Genomic DNA, 21,162 nt, shown 5'->3' with positions numbered 1-21,162 from the left:
GCTATGAAATGATTGCATCACAGACTATGTCCATGAGCATAGTCAGCTGTCAGAGTTCAAAAGACTCAAGACAAACTAGGGAATACACTTACTAAATCCTAATGGACAGTTACTTGGAGAGGACCTCTTTAAGAAAACATGTTAGCCAAAGCTTGGTATGGTCTAGCTTCTTTGTAGACTGACTCAATTTGAGAAATTAAACATTCTTGAAACCCCATCAAAACCAAGGCGTTGAGCTACCTTTTAAAACCACAAAGATGCGGTTAATTTAAGGGCATTTACAAAATGCACGGAACTTCAAGCAAGAAAAATAGGGAAGTTGAAATAAAAAAGGAAGGATATCAGCAAAAAGGTGAAAGGAATGACAAGATTTAACAAAGTCCTGTATCTGGGGTGGAGTAATCCCAAGCAGCAGTAACAGACTGGGACCTGTCTGGATCTGCTGAAAAGGACCTGGGGGTCCTGGTGGGCAGCAAGCTCACCTGGAGCCAGCAGTGTGCCCTGGCAGCACCGAAGGGAAATGGTGCCATGCACAGTATAGCACAGCTGGCAGATGGAAAGCATAATTATTCCACTTGAGTTGGCAGTTGCTAGGCCACACCTGGAATACTCTGTCCCATTTTGGTGAACTCAGTTCAAGACAGACATTAAAAAAGAAAAGAGGCCCAGTGAGGGTGCCACCATGGCCATCACAGGGTTGGAGGAATTGGGGTTGTTCAGCCGAGAGAAAAGAAGACTTGGGGAGATCTAATCACAGTCTTACCGTACCTAGAGGTAGTTGTAGAGAAGATAGGGGATGCTCAGTGACAGGACAACAGCCAACAAGCCCAAGTTGTTGCAGGTGAAATTCCATCCGAACATAAGAAAATTGCTCTGGAGTGCAATTAAACACAGAAAGAGATTGCCAAGAAGTGGTGGTACCTCCCTCATTGGAAATATTCAACTCACCTTGACAGCGGGGAACTGGATAACGTAATCTCAGACCTGCTTAAAGAAGGAAGGTCGGACTAGATAAGCTCCAGGATCCCTGCCAACCTAGACCGTCCTGTGACTGTGCTAACTTAGGAGAGAAAGTGGGAACTCAGAAGACAAGCCACAGGCTTTGATATGTCAGGTAGCATTGACTGTAGGCTTTTGGCAGAATGGAGGGAGAAAGATGTGAGGAAATGCGTTATTTTCCATCTATATGCACATCTCCCAGTAACTTCCTTAGTGGTAACACAGGTTTTAGAAGCTGGAAGTGTCAGGTGTAGCGCTACAGCATTGCATGACCCGTGTGTGAGTGTGTTTAAAAGCAGTCAGCGGTCTTGGGGCAGTGCAGTGTGTACAGCAAGTCCTGTCTCTCCGAAAGGACCAGTAAGCCGAGGCCTGCATCCTGGGAGAATATTAGCAGCCACAGACAAGAGCTAGGTATCAGCATGCTTACGAGCTCACGGTTCCACAGTATTGAGACCAAATGAGTACCCTCATAAAACTAAGAGTTTTCGGTGTGTTCATGCAGCACAAAAATTAGCAAACTGAAATTTTAATCCCTCTCAGAAATAAGACAAGCTTCATGGTTGCTTTCTCATGTCTTTAACTTGAGGAAGGCAAATTACTGCTAGTGTACATGGTAAGTCTAATTCTCCAGTAGAAACTATAAGGAATTACATTATTTATCCCTAGTTTCTTAAAAATTAACTTGCTGTTTAGCTTTACTAATTTCTGATAACAAAAATATGGTAAGAATTGCATTCCAAGCAACTTCTATTGTAACATTGCCACTAATTATCATTTGTTTTCTTAATTTCTTCACTCTCTATATTACATATCTGGTGATAAAAGGAATGCTACACTAATACTTTTTTTTGCTGGAAGTTCATTTAATCAGACGCATGTTTTGGTGCCCTTGTTTTATAGAGATATTAACTTACTTAAGAGGCTTATCTTCACACTAGAGGGAGGAATAATTTTTTTCTTAAGGAAGAAAGCAATCATCTAAATCGGATTGTCAGTTTCTCATGGGGTTCTTCTGCTTTGTTTTTGAGCCGTCTTTCTTGACAGGTGGCTACTTTGTTCCAGTCAACAGAGGAGAATTCCATTAGGGATCTTGTCATTGCCCGTAGTAAAACAGCATCTTCGGGGTCCTCAAATGTTACTCTGCAAAAAGAACAAAGCAAATGCGCATTATCTGAATGTTTCCAAACTACTTTGGAGATAATTTACTAGACCCACTCTGTGTAGAAATTAAAGTTAGAAGTCATAATGACATAATAACAGCGAGGATTTGAAAAATTTTATGTTTGGAACTCTTCCTTCTGTTAACAAATCTAAGAAATCAAAACAAAATGAAAAAAGTAAAGAATCACAGGATTCTAATTAAAAAAAAATGCCATAAGTTATTTAAAATACATTTACTGTAGACTTTAAAATGTTATTTTGTTTTTTACTGCTTTTTTTTTCCACAAAAATTATCATTGTTGTATACTTTTAATGCTCTGATTCAATGGAAATAATAAAAGTACTTTTTTGATTTCATAGTGATATGACACCCATTAATGCAACCGCATGTTTATTTCAACATGGATATTTTAACTAGCCACCACGCAAATATCCCTTCTCCAAGCTCTGACTCCAGAACACCGTGAGCTTGTATTGTTCATGCATCCCCTGCCCCAGATGCAGTCTGGGAGAGAAAAGTGGCAGACTCAAAACGTCAATGCAGAATTGACAAGGACTTCATTCATGTTAAACCAAAATCTTTCACTTCTGATACAATATTAAAATCTGATCTTCCAAGAACTTATTTCATAAAGATGTACTTGTAGCAACACAACCTAATATAAACCATGTGACTACTTCCGGTGAGAACAACACACCTTGTCATGAAGTCATGGGAGTCGAGTCCCTGTCCCTAGAGGTATTTAAAAGAAGGATAGATGAGGTGCTTAGGGATATGGTTTAGTGGTGGGATGGCAGCATTAGGTTAACAGTTGGACTTGATGATCTTAAAGGTCTCTTCCAACCTAGACAATTCTATGATTCTGTGAAAAGGTACCTTGCAAAGCCTAATCATCTACATGAGATGGAGAGGAAGCTGTACATCCCTTCTATCAGTGAGGACTGCTAACTCCACTAAAAGCAGGTAAGAATTCTTTTTTAAACATACATTAGCTTGACTGTAAAAAGCTGTACTCAAAGTGAGTAGCTATATAAAATCAAATTGTTAAAAGATTATAATCATATGTAGGTTTTTATTATTTCCTTAATAATTTTTTCAAATACTTTCTCATGTAAAGCTAGAAAGTAAAAACAAGCCTGATACCTGAAGTTTGTAAATTTACTCCTATAAAGATATAGCGTCTAAAAATGTCATCACATTAAAATGCAACCTTTATACTGCCTCAGTCCAGACACAGAGGTAACAGAGAGAAGTTTTACATTCATTTCTGTGATTTTGAAACCGAACAGAATAAAAATAAAATCAAGCACAGACTAAAAAAGTTTCATTCTACAAGTCATAATATTTTCCAGAGAGTGTGTATTTTTTGAACAGCCAGTCAGGAGAAAGTTTTCTGGGCCATAATACAGAACAGCTATTCTGATGCTCTAATACTTAACGCATGCTTTTTCTCGTGATCAGTATTTGATCTTATAAATAAATAGCATTTTTATATATAGCCCTTTCCAAATGTGGAATACCTTTCAATATTAAATTTCAGACAGCAGTGGATAGGTTGTCTCATGGGAATAGCATGGAGTTGCAACTATGTTAAACACAAAGACCAGACATTTTCTCAAAAGCTCATTTTTACTGGCCATTTTATCTGGCTAAAGTATTTTTTAGGCACAAGAAGAGGAATTAAGTAAATGCTTCAGAGATGCAAAAGAAAAAAAAAATCAAAAAAATTACTTACTTATTTGTGTGATTTCCAAATTCACAACCTATAACAAAAAGTTCAAATTAAAACATGAATGGCTGTACAGCATTTTGATTAGCAGAGGATTACCATCCTGATCCTAAATTATGTGTTCAAATGAACTGAAAACTAGCAGATGATTTGAAATGTTCAAGATCATCTTTTATTAAATTACTGTGGTAACAAATATACGCTGGTTGTTTTTTTTTAAATTTTATGTAGTTCTTGTATTTTATTTCCTGAAGACATACATTTCCATGCATTTTTTTTTTCTTTCAAAGGAAAATGATGCCACTGTCTATCTATGTGACTGATTGCATGGTAGAGATAAAGACAACTTTATGTTTACTTTGATAATTATCAGTAAAACAAATGTATTATTAAACATGATTAAACTATCCTTTTTTCCCCAACCTTTTCAAAATGATTGTTAAATACACTGCTTTCAGGTTCACTAATGTGATACACACATTAAAGAAAAATTGCAGGCATTTTATAACTGTTCCAAACTTCATCTACTCTCCTGTTTAAAATGCTACCATTTCAGTCAGCTATGCACAGTATTGGTTCTTTATCTTTAAAACATCAAAAAAGCAAATGAGATGGGGTGGGATTTCAAGGTTCGTTCTGGACTGTCATACGGTACAAGTCACAAGGTTCCAGGCTGTATTCACCTGCTTTCTTGTGCCAGGATCGTGCTGTCTTCCAGATCTGAATGCTTTAAGGACTCTAAAAATTACTTTATATGCTATTATAGACATCATTAAAATATTCTCACCTTGAAAAGCATAAAAAGGAATCTGCTTACAAAACTAGACAAGATATGTAAAATCGAAAACACTTTTGAAGAAAATACTTTCTTCAAGAGATTATTTCATAAAAGCACTAGAGGGCATCAAAACTCTGCGGTGCTGATCACTGTCTGAGATTCAGCCTAGAAGATGTATTTTTAATTAAATAAAACTAAACACTCACAAGACACATATTGAAAAAAATGAAATCTTGTTTTCAGCTATCTTTAAAGACAATTCTGTAACTACAGGGAGTGACTAGAACTTATTAGCCAGTATACTCTTAGACGAAGGATTCATGTGTTGCCTGCTGCTGCTGCTACCACTTTATGAAGCAATTTGGTTGAGTTCCTGATGCATATATACTTTATTACAAATCAAATAACTTTTTATCAGATAAATGAACTTTTTCTAATTCAAATCACCTAAAAATGTATGCTTTTCCTTACTTTATTATAAATACCTGAGGGTATCATCAGTCTTCTGGCTGGCTGAGTGTATCTGCTAGATGCCGCTGTAGTCCCCAGGGGTGTATTTACTCTCTTTCCAAAAGCTATTGACTGCATGACACAAGACCTTTCGCGGTTACAAAGATGAAGCGCTGACTCCCTTTCTCTTTGCGTAACTGCTGTTAAAAGGGATATACATTTTTTTTTCCACCGACTTAAAAGGCTGGGATTATCTATCTGCATGCAGAAGTTAATTCACTCTTTTTTGTGCACAGTTTTGTAACAACAGTGGTATAAATCTTCATAATTTCACAACAATTCAGAATGGGAACATGGAGTGATACTTCCAAAGGCTTTAGGGTGAAGCCCTGGCTAATAAAATAGCTTTTTCTTCTGAGTGCAGTAGGATCAGAAGTCTTAAACGAAGAAACTAGAAAGCAAAGCTTTCATACTGCTTAAATGAGATCTACTGCAGAAGTGAGTAAAGATTTGGAAGTTTCTTTATAAATAGCAAAACCAAGTCCTGGTTCAAGGCCAGTTCAATTCCCGTTGCTCAATTACAGAGAAAATTGTAGGAGTGCAATCAAAAGAAAAGGTTCAAGTTTTCCTGTTTTGCACTTTAATTCAAAAATAACTAACTTTTAAACAAAGAGTTTGCGACTGTTAAGTCAAATAGGGGATTTTGACTTCAGTGGTACTGCATACTAACCTAGTACTTCAGCTATGGAACAGAAGTGAGCTAAAGATTTAGAACAAGTAACTAATTCTGGCAGAGCATTTTGAATTCAGGGAAGTTTTTAAGTCATGGTGTCTAGGGGACCAATTAGGAAGGAACTGCAGTAGTCATGCCTGGAGGTAACAGAAATGTGAGCACGTCTTGTGTAAAGGAGACAGCCAGGACTATGCTGTGGTAATGTTCCACAGATGGTGAAGAAGCTTTGTAATGTTAGAAAAAACAGTACACTAAATAGAAAGTCCGGGGTACAGCCTGATAGGAATTAATGCCTCACATCTTAATCCAGGACTGATTACAGTATAACTGTATTTAGGAGATTAAGTCGAGGAAGTTTTAAGGAAGTGTTTCTAGAGCTGTAAATGCAACACGTATTTTCCAGCACATTAAGCATCAGTCATCGCTCCCTAGTCAAAAATGATCATTAGTAAAACAGCCTGACAGACGTGCTAAGCGCAGATGTAACACAAGACCAAATATTCAAGAGACTGGAAGTACCAGTGCAAAATGAATGTGTAAGCAAATGGTCCTGCGGTCAGATCCAGCAGCTCCTCATCAACCCCCGCCACATGCTGTGGCTCCCCCACCAGCTTTCCTTCATCACAGAGCTACACAGCCTGCCAGCACCTGCAGAGGTCCCGTGCCTGCCTTGCTCAAATCCTGCATCCTGATTCTCCTAGAGACTGGGAGCAGGTTTTCAAGACGACATTGTTTCTCCTTGCTACTTTCTTACGAGGTAGAGCTGGGGTAGGAATCAACACCTCTCTCGGTGCTCTCCAGTTATTTTCAGTCCTCTGGCCAATGACACAGCTCTCCAAACACCAGAGTCAAAAATCACCAAAGTTGATTTTCTGGGTCCACTGTGGCACGTTTGTGGATTGACTGATTTATGATCTGGCTATTCTTAAGATAATTTTTTTTTTTTCTGTAGAATTTACAGTAGACAAGCTGTAAAAGATCTCCTGATGATTTAGAAGATTTATATTTGATAATTTGGTCAGCATGTACCTTACCAAGGAACATGCATATTCATATCTAAAGAAACATGTAGATAGCTGAGGATATTATCCATATTTAAGTAAACATGCTCACCCACGTGACTATACCAATTTGAATGCACAACTGTATGTACATGTTTCTAAGTACAGTCCTTTACCCCTCTTACCCAAAAATATATAGACCAAGATACAAGATAAACATACACAATTTAAATAGAAGAAGACAGAAATCAAAAGCATTTGACAAAAAGTAAACTGTTTATGCCATGCAAAGTCTATTTGCTTGATAAGTCTTGCCAAAAATGGGTAGATACCCATCAATAGATTTTTTGCTATATCAACAAGTGCACATAAAAGAACAGGCAAGATTAATTCACCTATTCTTCCAAACTGATTAAAATCAAAAGCAACTGTCAATGCTTTGTGAGAAGAGGAAAGCAATCCTTACGCTTCCTGTCAAGGAGCTGTACGGAAGGAAGGAAGTATATCACATAAAGCCGGTAGTCTGGGTCTTGTGCCAGAGGGTTGTGGAATAGGTCTGCAAAATGTATACAAAAAGAACAAACATCACCACAAAAAACAAACCCAGCAAAAGAAAAACAACTAACTTAGCAAGGCAGGAGAACTGAAGATCACTAGTAGCCAATGATTTTGTACTAAATATTATCAAATTCAAATTGTTCTTATGCTGGGTAAACAAAGCACAGTCTCTTTACATATGCAAAATTACTCAACTAAACACAGGCTGCAATAATTGGCTTATTGCAGAGTATGCAAAATACTACAGTCACAAACTGAGTAAAAGTGCCATCATGCACTCCAAACCTTTGAAGGTTTTTATGCTGTTTTTTTATGCTATACAGACAAAAACACTGAGTGTTTGCCTTTGATTTTCTTATGTATTGTTAGGTGATGCCTATTTTAAATAATAGCAGTCTTTTAGGTGTGACAGCTTAAAGGTAAGACATCAGATTTGTAGTGGAAGAGAGTTATTAAAACCAGATGAGCTTTAGGACACCTAAGGGTTTATCATAGCCGATATAAAGTTCTTATCCCATAGACACAATATAAAATGTAAATACCCAGTCTTCTGATGTTCTGACACATGATGAGTTTGAAAACTCAAGAAACTTAAAGAGTAAAATGTTTAAAAGGGCCTACGTTCCTGACAACTTGGGTCCCACTAGCTTTCATTAAGACTTGAGGTACTAAGCGCCAGAAGCCCATTAGCAGCTTGACTAAAATACTTACGTTCAGGTTCACATTGCCTGAATAACCAAACCGTTGCAACACAGAGACAGGTATCAATACTGCCTTGCTGCTTTGCCAGATGTGGAACATTTGCCTAGCTGACATGCCAGATCAGTTTGTTTCAAGAGAGTGACATCTGAGGTTATTAAACTAGAAACTGGCTCATTCCCAGATCGGCTAACAAACAAACAAGTGTTGTTGGGTGTTTTTTGTTTTGGTTTGGTTTTTTTCTAAATGAAAAACATAATAATGCCATGTTTCTCCTTATACAAATGCTGTTATTCTGACACAGTAAGAATAACCAGGAGGCTGCTACCTTGAGATCAGAGCAAAGAAAAAAAAATTCTTAAATCAATAATTTTGACAACTGCTACCAAGGTCTACATTGGTCTGTTTCTCTCTTTTTGAGGAGAGGCTGTGGCTAATATTCACTCTAAGGTAACAAATCCCGTTATATGTAACTTCAGCAGTTATTTTGAGGGTGCAGTAAGGCTGTAATGGGTATTTGGTATCTCCTACACAGAAAATGCCTGAATAAGTATTCAGAAGAGAACTTGAAATATTTCAATTCTTTAACAAATTTTTAAAAAATCAGTGTACTTAGAAGCAGCAAGAGACCCACAAGGTGGCAGCAAAAGAAAGTTCCATTTTTACTGAACGAAGTAGTATATAGCTATTTTTTCTAGAAAGTGTTAATCGGAAAGAATATTAGGTGTATATCTGAATATTGGGTATATATCTGATAAGCCTGTTCTTGGGTCTAGAAAATATGTGATAGCATTCCAGACAGAGAAACATTTCAGAAGGCTCTCTAAAAGCAGGTAAGTTTGGTAGTGGAATGAAAGGAAGATTCAAGAGAGATTTTTCCAAGGCACAAACCAGGGTTGATACTAAGTACTTCTGAATCTGGATGATACTTGGAGCACATCCCTCCTCATCAACACTGATTTGTAGGTTTGTTTTAGAATATATGAATTTTTCTACTACTCATTCTTACAATAAATCCAACCATTGTACAGATCAAGATGGTCTTATTTTACAAAATACCTGGGATCAGTTCTTGGCTCTAGTATCTACTTTCTTGTCAAGGTCATGCAATTTTACTTCTACAAATTAGGAATAATGCTTTCTTCCTCCATAGTTTTGTTTGTTTTCTCTATCTGGAGTGTAGGAAAACCGTGTGCCTAACCCACATGGGGCAGAAAGGAACAACTGTGGTAGAAACATAATGAAGAACAAAAGGAGTTTTCTGAGGTCTAGCAGCAAGATGTTATCAGCTGTGGATAATAAATCAGTTGAGGCAATTTACAGAGTACATAACAAAAATCTTGGATTCCAAAAAGGAGATGTGAACACAAGGTGAGCCCATAAAGAAACCCTCTGTATCTCCCAAAAGGCTGCAGTTGTGAGCAATCCACCCAGTACATCTTTAGAAGCTGAGTGTCTTCCCTAAACACCTGATGAAGAATGGTGTTATGCTACAAATCCAGTGAAAGGCAGTGGCTAAAAATCAAAAGAGAGCCTTAAGGAAGAGAAATGCAACATTTTGGCAGCTGGATGCTCCTTCTGAAGTGAACAATAATAGTGTATTAGACTGCTCCATTCTACTAGTTCTAATGTCCCCACGAGCTACAAAATAATAAAATGCTATTATGCACCCAGAAGGTCTATGGAAGGCTAGCAAGTGTTTTGTTTTTTTTTTTTTAATCGGATTGTCTGGCAATAAAAAAGATCTACCTCACAACAGTGAGAACTCTCCGATCCCCAAACAGCTTTTATTTTATAAAGGTGAATTATGAGCGCAGGCCTTTTCAAAGCTACACAGTGCAAATTCTGCTCCCATTTCACATTTCTGAGCATTGCAAGTAGGCAAATAAACTATGTAGTAATATATGTTATATAGGACATGACTTTGAAAATTTATTTTGTTCATTTACTGCTGTCATTCACTTCAAATATGATGGTGCATTTTATTAAACAAATAGAGTCCTGTTAATTTAAGAACTCATTATTATGAAATCTCTTTGAAACAAACACATTGACAATTTTTTTCATGACTAGAAAGGTCAAAAAGGAATGGCTGTAAAGTTAAGGTTGTTAAAGTTATTAAGTTTCTTCCAAGAATTTAACTACATGATTAGCATTTACTCTCATATCTTTGAACTAAAAAACAATTTTTTTTTTTATCAGGGTAGATTGGTATATTCCATATATTGTTTGATAATTCTCGTACACACTTGCTTTTCTATGGTGGCAGCTAGTCCAAAATGCACCCAGTTTTCACTGTCTTTGTGACTGCCATTCATAATAACCCTGCAGCACTTTAACTATCAGTTGTTTGTCTTTATTTCCCACAGATGATTGCAACAAGTACAACAAGCTCCCTGTGCTTTTTGAAGCTCCTTATTAATTGGTAGGGCTATTCAAGTGACTGCACCATTCATACATAGGATGTCTTTTCCAGACTTTGCCTAATCACTTCCAACAACTGCATTCTTAAATGGACTGTTTTTTCAATGAAGAAATGACAATAATTTGGCTGACATGTTGTCTTCCTAAACACTTGATTTGTTTTTTAATTTTGGCCCAGTGTCAAGTTCAATTAAAAGTGTATTTTTCAAGCCATATTTTCCTTTCCCGCAAACAGATCTTCAATTTCTTTAATGCATAAGGAGGTATGGCTTGATGACATTCACCTCCATTAACTGTGTCACTAAGACATGAAACTTGTTTCCTGTTTTCTCAAAGTACTGAGCATTTGGCATGACCTACAACGACATTCTTTTAGGAACCATGGAAAAAGACTGTTCACATTTTCACTTTCAATAGGTTAATAGCATATAATCCTACTTTCCCCAATTCTCACATTGTAACTTAGTGACGCCAACACTGTCTTGTACAACTTAATTTGAAATTCCAGAGCCTATGCTTTCATTTCCAGCCAGTATATCAAAAAGTATGCTACTTAACACATTTATATTTAATATCTAAAGTATATTTATTCTTAGACTCTAGAAATCCATAGAGCCTGCCAAAAAAATGCAGAAAGTTAAGTTCTATGAGCAACAGAATCAATGAGGCAGGAATCTGGGTTCTATAACCTATCACTCACACTCTCAACAGCAATAACACCCGTTTTTTAACTCCCTTCACCTCTGTGATAATCTCTCTGTAGTCCCGTGTTCCCTTATAAAAAGCGGTAAACGGCTTTGCCTGCCTCCAAGCTACTCATCCAGGAGACTGGTTAGCCAGCAGCCAAAAAGAGTTAACTTCTGAACTCATTTGGCAGTTTTTTCTTAGTTGAGGTACTCTCTGTGGAATTTTCATGTCTTAGAGATCTCTTTCTTCTGTCAAATTTGGTTGAAATTGATATTTTGCTTCAAAAGCTATTGGCAAATGATGCGGAAACAGACAAGAAACATCCTGATAAGAAACACTAAAAAACTACTGCTCACTGTTCTGCAAAATAAAAATAAGGTATTACTTAGGGTCTGCAAGCTTATCATTCCTTTCAATTCCTTCACTGTTGTGCCAAGTTTTTTTAACTGGTTGTCATGAAGCAACAGAATCTGTAACGCATGTAAGTGTTTCAGAGCACCTGAAATAAAATGAAAAACAATTAATTATTCTCACCATACCTAATTGCCTTTATTAGAAAATCACTTTGTTTTGCTGCACACTAAATTCGATATTCTAGTTATCCATCTATGCCTGCCTTTTGGCAACACATTGCATGAGATTAGTGAAAAAAAAAAAATTATCACAGATTTCAATATCCCTTTCATCTTTCTAGTCACATCCTTTGAACACATGCCTAACTTTTTTTATTCCAATTCCTCCCACTTGTCCCCACCACCCTTGCCTCAACAAATCAACATCAACTGCATCCTCTCTTCTTCTTCCCTTCTTTCCTCCTATATCCCAGTAATCTTTGATTAATTTGTCTTCATTTCCTTTTACCCTTACCTAATATTATCTTTGCTTCACAAATAATAGTATATCCCTAATAGTACCTTTGCCTCACAAGCAATAAATAGTGAATTCCTTAGAAAATAGTTCAATTTCAAATAATTACCAATATATTAAAAAGTTATTACAGAATATTGTTGTGGCTGACACAGGCTATGTGTTTACATCCTCACACCATATCAGGCATAGACATCTCATTTTCCAAATTCTATACAGTATTTCTCATCCACATTTCTCTATCAATGATGCTCGCCCTTATGTTTACCCATATTTTGTTATCTTCGGTATTGTCTTATGCCCATATGTTTCTTTTTTTCAAACATTCATTTTTCTCAAAAACTCACAGAAACTAATCAACATAATTTCTCATTCCAACATTTTATAGAGACAGAGAAAAGTAAAATATTAACATTTAAATTTATTATGCTTTGGTCTTTCCATTCACAAATTCACTAGTCTGATAAAGGAAGTTAAATCTACAAGAGCAAGCAAAACTGAAATAGAAGTGTAAGACATGCAATTTTATAATAAAACAGTTTTACCGTAACTTTGAAAAATACTTCTGATTTTAACTGTAACTATATCACGAAGAAACTGCAGAACCTTAGTGACTACCTTACAGGTGGGAAAACTTATGAAATTATTACCCTTTTATTTACCTGTCAAATCTGTCAGTACCACTATCAGTTTTTCATAATATAAACATTAATGGCTCTCAAAAGGTACTTCTATCAGCTTACGGAGTACCTGGTCAGCAAGAGGACTACAAATCATCGTGCAAGAAGAGTTTTGCATGTTCATTTTCAACATGAAATATGGTCATGTAAGATCAAAAATATTGTACAATTGCTTGACATTGAAGTGAATAACATTTCACCCCTAAGACCAGGATAAACACATCACCTTATTGCCATTCAAGTATGCTGGAACAATTAAATCTCTAAGAAAATAATTAACATGTATTGTTATGCATACATAGCAGCTTTCAACCATGGTTACCTGCTGTCGTCCGCTTTTATAAAATTGAATACCAATACACAGGAAAGAAAGTATAGGCCTCTGCTCAACAATCTAAAAAGGGAATATTGGTACCTGATATATCTGTCAGTTCATTATTGTTGAGATAGAGTTCAGTCAAGCAATAGTTTTTGGTCAAGAAGGTTAAATCTTGAATCTGAAATTAAGAGTTAGGAAAACTGTTATATGTCAGTCTAAATTTAACTTTTGAGATGTATAAAAGCAGCCTCTTGAAAACTGTTTAACTGTAAGTAGTTTCTTATATTCCTGTTTAAGACTCTTGGTTTAGGGATTCTCTTGACAGCTGAACCTTCATTAGAAATATTAATTACACATCAAATACATGTAGCACAGCCTTACCTAATTTTTTGAACTACAAATTCAGTATTTGTATTTGGAAACAGATTTAATTGGAATTACTGGTCTTCGCATTTTTTTTTACTTCTATTTGCATTTGAAATATTTTTTATTGTGAGAACACCATTGTAAGATGTAATAATTCTATGTTGATTTAAGAATACTCCTGAAATATATCCTTGGAATAAGCCCAGCATCTAGTTTCAAAATTATTTCTTAGCAGCAGGTCCAAAGAGCACATATCTGTTCTATATTTCAAAAAATTACATTTAATCAGATTTGCAGAATCAATTACAATTACAGAAAAAAAATGCATGCATGGGTATATTCCCAATAAAGAGTTATCTTCAGTCCCTATGAAATCTCATCCCCTTGCTTGGAGAAGTTCAGTTCTAATATTGTCTTGACTTCAGTGCAAGGTAAAGTATATGCAATGGGATACGAAGCTGACCACTATGACAGTTGAGAACTGGGTGTACTAATGGTGCCTAAGTATTTATCCTACAGTTCAAATGCAAGAACAACAAACAGAATTTTATTCCTGATACTACTTTGATTTCTGTGATGCAAAGCCATTTGTTAGGGAATTATTTCAGTCCTTGATTTGTGCCACTGATTGTTCTGTATATTAATAATATCTCAAAGTTGGAAGGAGAAGAATAAGAAAGAGGCCTTTCCATTCCTAAAGTTCTCTGAAATCCTCTGAGAAAAGTTTAAACATCAAAGTTCAAAATGATACCATTCTCTGAGTCTTGCTTCACCTCAGAAAAAAACTGGTTCGGTGAAAACAGCAATATTCTACAAATAAAAAAATACTATTCTTCACCATGATTATTGTATCTTGTATAGTGTAAAGCCCACACATACCTGTTGTATATAGTGGCCTTTCCCTATCTTTGACAAGTTTGGCTTTTTTAGGGTCATCTGAAATTTACATTTTTGTGATAAAATTATTGTGATACATTTTTAAGGAAAAAGATTGTGTATCTTCTGAGTTTAGAAAAATATGCTCCTCCTATTAGAGCATTTAGCTGAGACTTCTCCTAAGAAAAGCCACACCACACAAGTTATACAGAACAACAGAAGAATGCTCTTTGCTACTGCTTAGGTAGGAAGTAAGATCTGGGCAAAAATCAGTTATTTGTCTTTTATGGTCAGCAAGATCAGTTCTGCTTAGTCATCAGGCCATTTCCTCTTATTCTTCAGTGTCCTTTAGAAATACAAGGGAAAGACTTATTATACCTGTGATTTTAGTTCACCTCTTAATGTATCCATATTTCAACTTTTTTTGAAAATAGTTGGATAACCACAGGTCTTTCAATGAAGTTGACATAAGATGCTGTATAATTGATGTTAGCCTGGGGCAGCAGATATATGTATGCTCCTAAATGACATGGAATGTAAATTTATTTTTTCTGCTGCTCACAGAGCTACTTATTTACCTGAGCAAGCAATTCTGGTGTTTTAAGAACTCAAGCCCATTGTGAAAGTCATATACACTACTGTACAGTAAGATATTTAAAAACAGGTTAGAAATTTGTGGGTTTTATCACTTTTCTTGTTTTTTAATTACCAGTGGCTAATGGTGAAGGTTTGGATTCAATTTAACCATTTAATAATCTACTATTATATTATGTATAATATATATTTGGAAATTTCTAAATCAGCTAATTCTACTGTCAAGTAGATGATTTTGTCTAAGATATGATGTGCTTAGTCTTGGCTGGAAACTGTAGTGTCTGGCGATTTTGACAGAGCATTGTCTTAAAACCCCTACAGGATATAATAAATACTATCATCTAGATTTGCACAGATGCAGAAAGTAACGCATGTGGTTTATGTAACGGACTTAGGACCATACAATGCATTGGAAACAAGAGAAATTAATGCATGGCCCAATGTCGTACTCTAATCACTTACCTGGAAATCTCCCTTAAATCGAACATATTTAGGTGACACAATGGCCTGCATAATGGCAGAAGATACCCCATAAAACCTAGCACTGCAGTGCTACCTCCTGTGTGCAGGGAGAAGCACATCTGAGTTATATGTCACTCTAGTGTGCATGAGGGCAAAAAGGAGTCTCACCTCAACCACCAGCCTGCCAGGAAATAAACTATGCATGTCAGCAGGATCATGAAAAAAGACTTATGCATTTCCCGCAGTCCAGTCCTTTACTGAAAAACTAGGAAGCCCAGAAGTTTTTATAAGAACACCTTACAGCCATATCACCCTTGGTCTGTTCCAGGGTACACTTGCTATGAGCCACACTGGAAACTGCTATCCCAGACCTCCGGTATCGGTATGGTATCAGGCAATTTTGCCAATAACTTAGTGCTAAATATACTCAATCTTTCTTTTTATTGCTGAGGTATTAGCACAAAACCTCAGCTTCTTAAATACACAAAATCTATAAATGTGATGTCAATCTGACAGAAAATATCAGCTTATACTCTGTAATGTAAACCAAAATACTGTTTCTTCAAAACTGTCATATTTAAGTCAGTTAAATTTACCTGGAAAATAAAACCAATTTATTAGCTTGGCAATTATGTAATACTTTATGTTAGAAAAATTACAAAATAATAATCAGGGAGTATTGATGCATTGTTCTGCTCTTTAAAGGAATACCTTATTACCTTATTGTTGTTAATCCACAAATACCTTAACCTATGAAACTGTGATAGACTTGGGATACTTCTTAGTCCTCTGATGGAAGAAAGAAAAAAAAACAAATTTCTTAACATTAATGGTGCCTAATCACTTTATAAACAGTTCAATTTTTTATAAATAATTCTATGCAAGCACTAAAAAGCCACAGTTCTGTAGAAATCATAGCAGGGAAAGATGCAAATAAGTAGATGGCAGAGAGACTGTAAGCTTTCCACACACCTGAAGGCACAACAAAGCAGCAGGTGGTAAAGAAATGGGAAGAAACTAAGTGATACATTTATTTTTTTTTTTTCCATAACAGCATTTATTTTCCCAGGGAGTGTAAGTTATAGAACTTACACTTTGCAGTTTGTAGAAACTGCTCAGAACACAGGAGGAGAAGTTTGGCATCCTGGGGCCACAAAACTAAAAGGAAAATTGCTCTGAAGGTGCCGTGTGGATTGTCCAGCCGCAATGCCAGAGAAGCCAACAGAAGACAGACACCAAGCACAGCCATGTACATTTCTTATTATTTTTCATATTAGTGTAGATTGTGAAATCTTTTGCCTTTTTTCATCCCTCTTCTCTCCTGTCCTCATATAAACTTAGTATTTATTCACATTAAGAGTCTTGTTTTAAATAAAACTGCAGATCCACTGAGGCTGGAACTATCTCCTATGGGCTGGTAGGGTTTTTTTAATTGTGTATCTAGCATTTTGAGCTTGCTAGTGTATGATAAATAACAAATTACCTACTAACCAGAGCATTTTCGTGAGCTGCCGAGTCATTTTCACTAATTGCTCCTCCTTATTTTTCATTGCTTTAAATAAATGTTCTTGATTTCCTCTAGAATAATTGCAGATGACCTTTACATGACAAATTTTAATTGACTTTATAAAACTTTCCTCGTGGATTTTAATGTGTTGCAAGACTAGGGTCAGGGTTTCAGAAAGAATGAATAGGATTAATAGAAATTAACCTCACATCACCAGCCTAAAATGGTCTGCCTGTTTTCCAACTGTGAAGTCTAGTCTCTAGTTTCTCATGGTTTGAGTTTTTTTTTTCGTTTTTTTCAACAAACCCTCCAGATACAGACAAAGAGGGAGTAGACACCTTTTCTGATCTTGTGTTTGAAAAAAACAATCTGTTAAAAATCTTGTTAAAAATCTCCAAAGTTGAGGTGCTGTACTTTTAGTCTCCTGTATTTCTGAAAATCAGATCATCCCATGTCGCTACACTGTTAAACTGTTTATATGATTTCCTCCAATCATCCATAAAAACAAACCCTGCAAATACATATTTATGTGTCTACTGTCACAAGTAACCAGAAAATATGTTATCTCTATAATTCTTCTGTGCAGTTCTACCTGTACATCCCTGAACTACTTTTCAGGTAGCAAGGCCAAAATGTCCTCATATTCTTTGTCACTGCTGTTCTATACCTAGTTTACAGGTCTACGTTTTAATTGCCTTTACTCCCTCTCTAGTAACAGCCTCATCTTGACTATCTCTAAGCCTTGATCTGGTTTTTTTTTCTGTTATTAAGGCATTTAATTTGCCCCAGGTAGAGCTTAATTCCTCTAACATTTTAAAAGAGCCTGTCCCTTTCCGTATGCCTTCCAGACTTTGCATGTCTCTTACAAACGGATCCTTTTTGGCCGGCAGCACTCTTCTCCTACCTACTGCTAAGTTAATCAGTTTTCCCAGGATGACAGCTTTCAGTGTCCAAAAATACATTTTTTCATGTACCTTTAATAGTAGTGGTTTAAAAATACAAACTCATTCCCTCTTATTTGATTGACTTTAATTATTGTTTTTTCATTTTCTTATTTCAGCCAGCAGAAAATTATGTCAGACCAACAGTTAAGGAGGCATGATCTGATACTGAGATTGGCCAAGGTTCAAGGTTTATATAAATTGATATAGAATAAAAGGAATTCACTTCTCTCCAATCATCAAAGAAGCCAGCTTGCATCATCGTTCTCCAAATGGTTTCATGGGAAGACAGATCACTTCTGTATCTGCCATCGGAATATTTCTTTTTATTCCATACCAAAAAATATTTCAAAGCCAGTGAGGGCAAGTATTTAAGTATTTAAAATCACAAAATGTGTCTATTAAGAATGCATACACGATCTTAAGTCTTTTACATGGACACATAATAATTTTCTTGTATAGTTTAGAAAATATACAGATGCATCTTGTAATTTTCTCATTATTTAAACTTGGCCTTAGATTTTATGTATGTTTTCTTCTTTCTAAAATACATATCTTAACAATTTTGACAGTAACTATGTTTTAAATTTTCTTTTTACAAAGCGTCAAATACTTTCTTGGTGTAAATCAGGAGATGTGCTAAGAAATTTAAAGATACTAGCAGGCATATCTTGATTTTCAGGACCACCTGATTTACACTAAAAACAGTCTAGACAACACCGAAATCCCTTAACACCCTTTTGTGGTTGGTTTTTTTTTTTTTTTGCATTCCTAGGACCTAGAGGCCTTGAAAACCTTGTCCCTGAATTAAACTACATTAGTTCTTTATATATGATATCAACTGTACAAACACTAGATGCAGTTGTGAGGCTGCAGACAGGTATGCAACACTTGGAATTATGCCCTGGCCAGAAATTCAAAGTATGTTTTCCAAAAACTTTGAAGTATGCCCTGTCATGTATCCATCTTTCTATGGTAGCCTCTCAGCATGTTCATCCTACAACATACACCTCTATCAACCTAGATCACCCACAGGCTCATGAAAGCTTTGCCTTCCTTCACTTAGCATGGTTTCTTCTCCTCATCTGCCCTACATCTCAAGCTGTTTCATAAAGCTCTCAGAGGAGATCAGTTCTCTGATCAGTACTGCCAGCCCCAAAGAAGTGTTCCTGTACTTGTACTCACTTCACATTGCCCTGCCCTCCCGTCAATCCTTTATAGTAGAGATGCAGGTAACTTCAAGGGTGCTACCAATGAGGTTTACTGTTGCAGTAAGATATTTCTTCAGGGAGGTCAGAAATTTGGCAGTTCTTAGACTGGGCAGGACCTGCATTTTTTTCATTTGCCTTCTTGATACTCTTTCCACCCAGCCTGACGAGCCAGTTAGAACAGGCAGAGATCAGCCCATTAAGCCTCGCTCCTCTGCTCCCTGTGGTAGAAGTTCATGCATAAGTCTGTGAACTTGCAGACCCTCGAGCAATTCTGGGTTGCTGGAGAAGGATTGTATATCTAGGGCCGAGGCAGTTAACTACTTCAGTTAACTAACTGTGACTATAGCTCTGCTGTGTATGTCAGTGTATCTTTACCATATCTTCCTACACAACATGTATGGACTATGTGTAAACACGATTTACTGTTATTTCACATATAAATAAAGTTCAGAGAGTATTTGATACAAAAAGCACTATGAAAGGTTACCATTCACTGTGTGCTCTACTTTTAGTAAAAGCCAAGCAGAGAAACATTTTACTTACTGTCCAGCCAGATACAATACTAGGACATCCACATTCCTCTTAAAGCCACAGATCTTCAGCTGTTTTTCTACTGCCTGACAGTACACAGTACATTTGTCAGCATAATATACTGCATAATTACAGATTCATCACATTATAACATATGCATATTCAGTGTCTAAATTAATATGCACACCAAAATTAATATATGCATCATAGCACCTCACAAACTATAATGTAGTCCAAGAGAGAGAAAGAGATAATAAAATACCAGCCTCTACTTTAAATTGACAAAAATACTCCAGCAATTATGTTACGCTTTTGCTAGTTTTCAGGTAATTTTTCATTACTTGAAAAAGTAACGTCTGTTGACTGGAGAATGGGCTTCTCACCTAGGTCAGCCAACCCAGTACAGGTGGTCAACAAGAAAACCGCTTACCTTGCAATACAGTTGCAAATTATTTTATGCAACTTTATGCACACAACGTTTTACAATCATGCATCCAGAAAACTCTGCTTGTACATTTAATTTTGAAAAATGTAGGCATGATTTTGATTTTCATAGTATAGTACTGATGTGCTAGAATGTGTAAAAGCAACGAAAAATGTAGGCATGATTTTGATTTTCATAGTACTGATGTGCTAGAATGTGTAAAAGCAATGAAACCTACTAAAAGAAGGAATACGGATCTCAGCTCCTAGTGGTTGATAAAAAGTAAAATGTCTATCAGAAAAAAATGGTTGTACTACACCAGTTATTATGCCCAACATCATTAAGATGACTATTGTTGAAAACACAAAATTGTTTGCAATTTTGCAAATAGTTTGCAAAACTTTTCAAATACAAAATGGCTTGGAGGCGCCGACAGGCATGTCTGGAGTGGCCTATGTTGGCTGCACAACTCCGGTGCGTTCTGGGCATATTGAATAGACATAAAATAACTGTGGGTGCACTTGCAAATGTGCTGGATCTGCGGCACTTTCTGAACGGAGAAGCAAGGAGCTCACGGGCCTCGCAGTGCACACCGAGCTGCTTACTCTACACAGCTGACGTTGGGTCAGTGGCCATTTGCTCGGGAACTGGGTAATGGCCAGGAGCCTGACCACAGCTGTTAGGTAGGGCAAAAACCCAGCACAAATGGATGGATTTTTTCCTTCTATGCAGACAAAACCTGCAGACAGAACAAGGGGTGCTATTTGGAGAAAAGCAGCTGTGCGACATCCCTGGGCATGCTGGTGTCTGCGCCCTGGGACTGCAGAAAGCGCGTGGCTGCCAGACATACCGATGGGGACGCACACCTACTGCAGGGGCAGAAATCCTAGACAGCCGCGCTCGAGAACACTGTGCCCCAAGATTTGTATTTCTCAGATTCCATTATTCGAGATCTCATCCCCTCCCCGCCCCGGGAGCCCCTTCCCAGTCAGCCCCAGCACTCCACCACACCACCCCGCGGCCAGAGGCCCTGGTAGGGCCTCAGCTGCTCTTGCGGAGCTCAGGTGCGCGGCTTCTCCCGGCCAAATCCTTCCCAGGACGGGCAGGCTGTCGCGCAGGGGTTGGGGCCGGCTGCCTCGGAGGGGCCGAGCCACCCGGTGCCGC

At 36.9% G+C, this 21,162-nt stretch overlaps 1 protein-coding gene across 1 annotated transcript in view; it reads right to left on the bottom strand.

Moving 5' to 3' along the window:
* Positions 1-1,973: 1,973 nt before the first annotated feature.
* Positions 1,974-21,162, bottom strand: part of LRRC72 (leucine rich repeat containing 72) — a 21,907-nt gene continuing 2,718 nt past the window's right edge. The window contains exons 2-9 of the mRNA XM_009646397.1: positions 19,587-19,695; positions 16,104-16,173; positions 13,183-13,264; positions 11,606-11,719; positions 7,319-7,408; positions 5,154-5,318; positions 3,897-3,924; positions 1,974-2,139 (exon numbers count right to left, since the gene is read on the bottom strand). Of these exons, the coding sequence (XP_009644692.1) occupies positions 1,974-2,139; positions 3,897-3,924; positions 5,154-5,318; positions 7,319-7,408; positions 11,606-11,719; positions 13,183-13,264; positions 16,104-16,173; positions 19,587-19,695 (824 nt within the window). The remainder of the gene's footprint in view (positions 2,140-3,896; positions 3,925-5,153; positions 5,319-7,318; positions 7,409-11,605; positions 11,720-13,182; positions 13,265-16,103; positions 16,174-19,586; positions 19,696-21,162) is intronic.

The sequence above is a fragment of the Egretta garzetta genome, unplaced genomic scaffold (genome assembly GCF_000687185.1).
Source record: "Egretta garzetta isolate BGI_Z169 unplaced genomic scaffold, ASM68718v1 scaffold629, whole genome shotgun sequence".
Classification (NCBI taxonomy): domain Eukaryota; kingdom Metazoa; phylum Chordata; class Aves; order Pelecaniformes; family Ardeidae; genus Egretta; species Egretta garzetta.
The sequence above is the reverse complement of the archived record's forward strand: the minus strand, read 5'-3'. Positions and strand labels throughout refer to the sequence as shown.